At 64.2% G+C, this 7,645-nt stretch overlaps 2 protein-coding genes across 2 annotated transcripts in view; one reads left to right on the top strand and one right to left on the bottom strand.

Moving 5' to 3' along the window:
* Positions 1-5,990, top strand: part of BAIAP2 (BAR/IMD domain containing adaptor protein 2) — a gene marked incomplete in the record, with an annotated part of 57,896 nt that extends 51,906 nt beyond the window's left edge. The window contains 1 exon segment of the mRNA XM_014586731.2: positions 5,585-5,990. Coding sequence (XP_014442217.1) covers positions 5,585-5,654 — 70 coding nt within the window.
* Positions 5,991-6,599: 609 nt separating this feature from the next.
* The window catches only part of AATK (apoptosis associated tyrosine kinase), a 13,372-nt gene continuing 12,326 nt past the window's right edge, over positions 6,600-7,645 (bottom strand). Inside the window, 1 exon segment of the mRNA XM_027770828.1 lies at positions 6,600-7,583. Within this exon segment, the coding sequence (XP_027626629.1) occupies positions 7,546-7,583 (38 nt within the window). The 3' untranslated portion in view covers positions 6,600-7,545.

Here is a 7,645-nt window from a genome sequence, read left to right as displayed (position 1 = left end):
GCCCCCCCCCCCCCCGCCTTTTGGCCGGCGACCCCAGACCCAGTGACCCCCCCGGGGTCCATGGTGCTGCCCCCTCCCCATGTCAACATGCGCCCCCTCCCCCAAGCCTGTGGGACGGAGACTGCCAGGCGGGACCTGCCAACGGGCCACGCAGGCGGCGTCCTTAGCCCCTGCTTATCCCATGGCGTACGTGACCCCCAGCCTTGCCTGAGGCTCACCACGAGCCAGGTCTGAAGTTTGAAGAAAAAGAAAACTCTTTAAAAAAACAAAAAGAAAGAAAAAAGAAAAACAGGAGAAAGGACTTTTTTCCCTGAAAAACAAAAACAGATATGCATGGACTCCGGTGTAAGTGCTGTTCTGCATCCCCTGGGCGCAGCCTCGGAGGGAGCTGCCCGGGCCGAGGGCACTCACTCTGCCCAGCCCCTTCCGAAGGCCGCACCAAGACGGGCTGGGCGGGCCCGGCCTCCTGAGGAACTGGCCGATCCTGTGAGGGAGGCCACGGCCCGGCCACTAGCCCTGCAGGCCGCCCAGGGCCGCTTGCCGTCGCCACGCCTCCCGACGCTGGACCTAGAGCAGGGCTGGCGTCTTGCAGGGTGCGGGCGGCCTGGCGCAGCCCCGCGGGAGCGGGCTCACTCGGACATCCCAAAGACCTCCAGAGACCCCACCTCGTCCTTTGGAAATCACTTCTTTGATCAGCGTCTTGGGGCAGTCCTGGCCGCCCGAGCCACGTGCTGCACAGGGAAGGGTGTGCTCTGCTGGCCCTGGCCATGCCGCCTGGGAGGGTGGCTAGGCCTTAGCGCCTCCTGCCCAGGAAGCTGGCCCCTGCTCCGGGTCTGCCTAAGCGCTCTTGTCTTTTTGTGTGTCTCGGTGACTTCAGAAACAAACACACTGGACTCAGTGGCTACTGGTACTGTCTCCTCACACACTGAACTCGGGGAGGCGGGCAGGGGCGCAGCCTCGCCCGCAGCAGGAGCCCTCTGCGAAGCCGGGACGCTTCCCATTCTGATGAGATTTTAACAGAACCCTCCCACACACCTGCCGTGCCCTGGGACTGACTAGACGAGGCGGGAGTGCTGAGACAGCTGCAGCCCCACAGACGGCCGTGCCACACGTGCGATGCCAGAGCAGACCTGGGCCAAAGAGCTCTGCCCATGTCCGTTCTGCGGAGGTTCCAGGCCCAGGGGACCTGTGCTCGATGGATGAATGTAGACACAGCGAAACGCGTATGAAGATGTAAAGTGCTGAAAATATTTTTTCCTTTTTCCTTTTTTTAAATCTAAATCGTGCCCTGTACTGCAGTTGTTGGAATAAAAGTTTTATTTATTGCATCGAGTTGGGCTTGGCCCCTCCTTCCGGCTCCCAACCGCGCACCTGTAGAGCCTTCTGCAGGGCCCTCAGCGTCCTCGCTCGCACGCCGCCCTCCTGCTCGCTGACCACACCTGGGTGGCCCACCGCCCTGGCCGCCTACATGATGGGTTCACAGGTGACCTACCTGTGCTGGCGTGTCCCTCGGTGCAGGGAGGACAGGGCCAGCCCTGCAGGCCACATGCTCGAGGGTCTGGGTCTCCTCCCGGCTGCCTGCACCGGCCCCTGTCCATCTGGCCTCGGGTCTCTGGGGTCCTCAGACCCCTCCCTGCCCCTCCCTCCTCACCGACGAGCCTCGTGTTCCCTTGCAGCTCCGACACGGACGTGGCCAGACTTTGAGCCGCCCTGGCTAGTTAGTAAGTTGTGCTGGTGTCCGTTGCTGGTCACCGCTGGGCGGGGAGGACCTGGCTGCCTGGCAGGACCTGGGGTCTGCTGAGCCTGCCTCTTGCTCTGGCTCTGGGCCTTGGCTTTCTCTGGGGTCCCCTCGGGCTCTGGGGGCTCCTGCCACTCCCTGGTGCTGGGCTGGGTCTACCCCGCCTGTCTGCTCTTCCGCTGGGCATTTGGGTCACGGTCTGCGGTGACACCAGTGAGCAGCCACCAGCCGCGCCTTCCCCGCCTGACTGCACCGCACCCTGCTCGGACTCCTTGGGGTTCATGTCCTTGTACCCAGTGGGTAAGGGCTGGGGACCGTGGATGGGGTCCTAGGGATAGCCCAGGTGAGTTCCAGGGCATGCTGGCTGCACGTCGGCCCCACTGGGGTCCTGAAGGCTCTGCAGCGCCGCCACCCAAGCCCTGCTGCCCCATGTCACCCCAGGATGCTGTTCTGGGTATCCCCAAAGCAGGTCCTTGGCCATCATAAGGACACATGGGTGCCTCGCCGGCCCCTTGTGTGGCAGTCGCACCCTTCATCGTGGGCAGCAGGGGCGGGGGCCTGCGTCCAGCCCTCCCCCAGTCTCCCAGGACGGCAGCTGTGGGGAGTTGGTGTCCTCAGCCCTCACAGAGCCCCCAGCCAGGCCAGGCTGCAGGCAGGCCCCAGGCTCTCACTGTCAAGTGACTGCCCTGCCGGGGTGAGTTCTGGGAACTCTGGGAAGCTGTCGGAAAATGCTCCTGGTGTGGGCCTGCCCCGGTCGCCTAGCCCGCCCTCTCCTCCCCTGGCTCCGTTTCCCTTCCCTCAGGAGATATACTGATGGGAGGCCTGCCCTCTGGGGGCCTGCCCTCCGCGGCTGGGGGCCACACCACGTTCCGGGAGGCCGGTGGGCCTCTGCCGAGGACTGCGCCCTGGCGAGGGCAGCCCCAGGCCGGCCGGTGAGCCGTTTCCCAGGCACGGGCAACCTGAGCTCCCGCCTTGCTTCGTCCCAAGCTTGGGGCCTGGGTGGGGCTGGGAATGAGAAGGGAAGGACAAGCACCAGGCTACGCTCCACGCTCCCACGGGCTGAGTCCTGAGCTCACCTGACTCCGTTCAGGAGGGCCAGCCCTGCAGTGGTGGGAAACCACCCACGGAGGAGACGCTCGCTCCCCAGCTTCCGTTTTGCTAAGTCACATGAAGGGTCCAACCAGACACGGTCCTGGCCGGACTGTGCTCAGATGGCCCGTGGATTCAGAGAGGACCGTGGGCTGCCGGAAGCCCGCAGACCTCTGGGGGCTGGGAACCGAGCGCTGTTGGCTATAGGCTTGCAGGGGGCAGTGGGGCAGGACTCCTTGAGGTTTGCCTCCATTTCCAAACCTACGAGGCTTCTGCACCGGCCCCTCCCCTGGCAGCGCCGCCCCGCTCTGGGCTACGCCGGTGCTGCAGCCCTGCAGAGCCAAGGTCTGGTCTATGTGCCTGACCCACTGGTCACTGTGTCCCGGCAACAGCTGTCACAATGACTCTCGGGGAGTCAGGCCTTCCCCTCACGGTTCCAAGGCCAGAGTGCCGCCTCACCCAACAGGCCCGACCCTGGACGCCCCATGGGCACAACTGCTGGCTCTGTCCCTGGCCGACGGCCATCCCCGAAAGTAGTGCCAGCTGTGCCTCTGGCAGGGCAGGTGTCTGTGGGGTCTGCTCCCGAGGAGCCATGTGCAAAGATGGGACCTTGCTGTAGCCCCAGGCTCCATGTCTTGGGTTCTGGACCTCAGTGTTCAAATCCAGCCCCCACACCAGGGTGGCGCAGCCAGCTCCCAGTGCCTTTTTACTGTTTTAAAGAATTATCTAACATGGGACTAGCAGTTAGTGTAATGGCTATGTCGCTGGATTCCCACGTAGTGGACCGCGGTTCAAGTCCCAGACCTGGTGGCTTAAACTCACGCCATGTGCGTGCGTGCCCAAGATCCCAAGAGGAGAATGGAGGAGAAGGGAATGCGGCGTGGCCAGCCCCCCTGGGGGGTGATTTCTCGCTTTCTGTCTGTCTGTCTAGGGAGCGCACACGCCCTATAGCAAAAACCTCTCCAAAAAAAAAAGAAAAAAAAAAGAATTACTTAACATTACTTATCATCATTATTTAATTTGACTAAAGAGAGAGCAAGCCACCAGGTCCAGGACTTGAACTGCGGTTGGCAACTCCCAGGGACTCCGTGTCTGGGGGTCCTGCTGCCCACTGTCACCGCAAGCCAGCAGCCAACAGCGCTCGGTTCCCCGTTCACAGACGGGTGGGGGTGGGGCCCACGTGGGAGCCAGCACCTTTAACGTCATGCCCTGCCTGGCCACCCAGCAGTCCACTCAGTGTGGGCCTAGGGTCTTAGCAAGCCTCGGGCAGAGTGCTGGCCTGTGTGCCCGAGGTCACACTTGGCTTGTGCTGCAGCCTGCCCCTCCCCGTGTCCTAGGAACCTCAATGTGCATGACCAGAGGCCACGTTCTGGGTAGAGGAGACTGCTCCCGAGCCTGTGAGGGACTCCAGTCCAGCTAGCCATGCAGTTTTGCACTTTCTGATGAGAACTGGAGGGAGCCAGACAGGCAGAGTATACCCCACAAAGCCACTTCACCCTCAGCCCCCACCCTGGGGCCTCTGCTCTGTCCCCAACGATGAAGAGCAAAACCCACCTTCGCTTCCTACCTCCCAGACCCTCCCGCCCTGCCCTGACTGGGGACAGAGCAGGCCACAGAGCCCTTCTCAGGAGCCCAGAGTCAAGTTGGTGACAGGCAGGTGGGGCCGCGGTCGGGCTTGCTGGAGGGTCACATGCACGAACCCCCAAGCAGCCTGCACCTGGGCTGGCCCATGATGGGTGAAGCCCGCCCATGCAGGTCAGAGCCCGAGGGCAACCAGGCTCCAGCAGCAGGCCCCACGGCCGCACTGGGTGGGAGCAACAGGCGGCTCCAGTGCAGACGCAGACGCCGCCAGGTCCGGGCCCTTGGCAGCACCTACTCTTTCAAAAACTCGCCGTCCAGCGTGTTCCCGGATCTTAGAAAACGTGGCATTTCGGAACATCAGGGCACACTTCTTTCCCGCCCATCCCCTCCCGGGCAGCCAACCCAGCTGTGCAGACGCGCTGCGCAGGTAACGGCTGGAGCCGAAGCTTTGCCAGAGTGCAGTTCCAGCCCTGTGCGTCTCCCTGTCCACGTGTCCTATGCTGTCCCGCTGTCCTGTGCTGTCCCCACCCTGCTGGGCCCCCAGGCCTGACAGACCCCAAGAAGCAGCAGCCGCCCGTCCCATGCTCATCCTCTGTCCGCACCTCGTGTCTGCCGTCCTCTGCACTGGCCATGCGACGGGGGTGGCGCCCCGGTGCGGGTGCCCGTCTGTGCACCTCGTGTCTGTCTCCGTGTGCATCGGGGTCGTGCTTTCCTGGAGTCCTGCACGTGGGCTGGGCTGGGCAGGCATGCTGCTGCCCGTCCCAATGCAGGGCTCTCCTTGCAGGGGAATGGTGCTGCTCCTCGGCTCCTGCTTGGGGCTCGCCGGACTGTGGGGACCCCGCTGCAACTGTCCAGCACTGTCCTATGTCCTGAGCACAAGCAGCACCCCCTGCCGGACCTCTCGGCCATGCCAGCTGCGCCGCTCCGGGTGGCTCGGCTGTTGGAGGTGGGGTGTCTGCCTTGCCTGGAGCATGTTGGGGTAGGGACAGGGTGGTGGCGCGAAGGCCCACGGGCCTAGCAGACAGCGCCTCTCCCCATCCCCAGCAGGCTCCGCTGTCCAGCAGCTCAGGCTCTGAAGTTGGCCGTGAGCACAGTGGTGTCCAGCATTGGTCCCCGAGCCCAGGGCGGCCGGGTGGCCCACTGTCACCAGCTAACTCTGCTCTCCTCTCTTCTCAGGAACCCCTTTGCCAACGTCCAGCTGAAGCCGACAGTGACCAACGACAGGTCTGCCCCGCTTCTCAGCTGACGGCCACGCCCGCTTCGCTGCCCCCAGCTCCTCGCTCCCCACATTGGCACTCCTGTACAGGGAACCTCAGGATCCCCGCTGCCAGCTCTGCCCCATTCTCTCTGGCCTGGGCCGGATCCTGGCTGTTCTGGGGAGGCGGCATCTGTGCAGGGACAAGGACAGGGAAGGCGGTCCTTGGGAGGCGGTTCTTGGGAGGCTCAGACTTGCCTACGCTCCTTGTCACGAGGCCAGGAAGCCCCTGATGCCAAGAGGGCATTTGCCCATTTGTACCTGGGAAGGAGTCCAGCGGCCTTTAGCACCCACACACCTGACCAATAAACGGGCTGCCCACCTGTGCGCAGGGCGTGATCTGTCGCCTGGGGAGGCCTGGGGCATGGGGTGGAGCCCACGCCCTCGTTTGGAAGATCAGTTTACGGGAAGCTCTTCCGTCCCCTGTAGGCCCTGCCCATGGCTCTGCTGGGTCCCCGCCCCTGTCCCTGGGATAGGGGCCACAGACCTGTGCACCCAGTGGCAGGCTCCCAGGCAGGCCCCCCTGTGACGGGCCCAGCTGCCACTTTGCTATCAGTCCCGTGCTGACATTTCTGGGCGAGCCGTGTTGGTGGCAGCAGTCTATGTGGGAGCTGTCCCGGGCAGAGCTCCGTCCCCAGAGCCTTGGGCCCACCTGCAGCTGCCATGCCCCAGCCAGGCACGCTTGCAGGACTAGGGCTCCTTCAGGCCTTCCACCTCACCCCCCGCAGGCCCAGGCAGGGCAGGGCCACTCTCAGCACACTTCCCAAGGCCAGGCCAGGGACAGGAGTGGGTCACAGGGAGCAGCGGTCCCTACCGGGCACCACGGGGACCACGGGGCTGGACACAGGCTCCCTGAGGACAGTGTGAGGCAGCTGGGTCCTGGCCTCCAGTCCCCATAGAAAACACACTTAAAAGCAGGGATTTTTTTAAGCTTGGTTCTCTTTAAAAAAACAGAAACAGAAACAGGAACACATCATTGCACCGCACACACCAGCGCCGAGCCCCACCGAACAATGCACTCTCCGTCTCTTTGGCAACAGTAACTTAAACTCACCCCCCTGTGCTCCAGCAACAGCACTACAAACGTGCCTGGGCTGCCTGCCGCCCACCCCGCCCACCCCCCGCCAGCACAGCCCTGCAGGCAGGAGCCCCACGCAGTGCAGCGACCCCCACTTCCCTCAGGCAGCTGGGTGCTGGGCGGGCAGTGCCCTGCACCACCCTGCCAGGGCCCATCTGGAATGGCTACAGCGGCAGGGGAGCCACAGAACCCCTCCTTCCCAGCTGCCCCCCGCCCTCATGGCAGCCCCAGCTGTGGCAGCGGGACCAGGCAGGGCAGCCCAGAATCTGGGCAGTGAGGGAAGCAGCAGCCGTGCTGAGGTGAGGGCAACAGGGACAGAGCAAGCCCGTCACATCTCGGGGGCCTGTGTCTCCCCATGCCCGGCCGGGGGCAGTGTCCTCCGAGCACACAGATGGAGCCAGCCGGGCAGGGCACGTGGGCCACACGGCTAAGAGCAGGCCCAAGAGGCCTGAGAGGCCAAGCAGCCAGGGCAGGGCAGCCGCATGGGGGGGCCACCAGGTCCAGGTGCGGCCCCCAGAGCGTTTGCATGTGCACGTGTGCACAGACACCGCGGGCCCATGGCCCCACAGACCAGCATCCCAGGGGCCAGCGGCCAACCCGAGTGTCCGGGAGGAGTCCTGGCCCAAGGCGGTGCCGGGTCCGGCCTGCCCACCAGCTTCTCCAGTACACGCGTGACAGCATGGTGCTGGAACCTGCTGCCAGGCCGTGGTGCCCACTTGCGCTGGCCACCGTCCTCACTGCCACCCAGGCATAGTGGGCAGGCCTCCAACAGCACCAGCCTGAAGACGCGGGAACCGCCGGACCTCACACCTCTTCGCACACGCTCCTGGGGCTTGCAGAGCCTGGCAAACAGGAAGTGCCTCGTGAGCGTGTGGCGAAACCAGGACTTGGGGCCTGGGACCCC

Source organism: Tupaia chinensis, unplaced genomic scaffold (assembly GCF_000334495.1).
Source record: "Tupaia chinensis unplaced genomic scaffold, TupChi_1.0 Scaffold000159_1, whole genome shotgun sequence".
Classification (NCBI taxonomy): Eukaryota; Metazoa; Chordata; class Mammalia; order Scandentia; family Tupaiidae; genus Tupaia; species Tupaia belangeri.
Note: the sequence above shows the minus strand (reverse complement) of the source record. Positions and strands in the feature narration are given on the sequence as shown.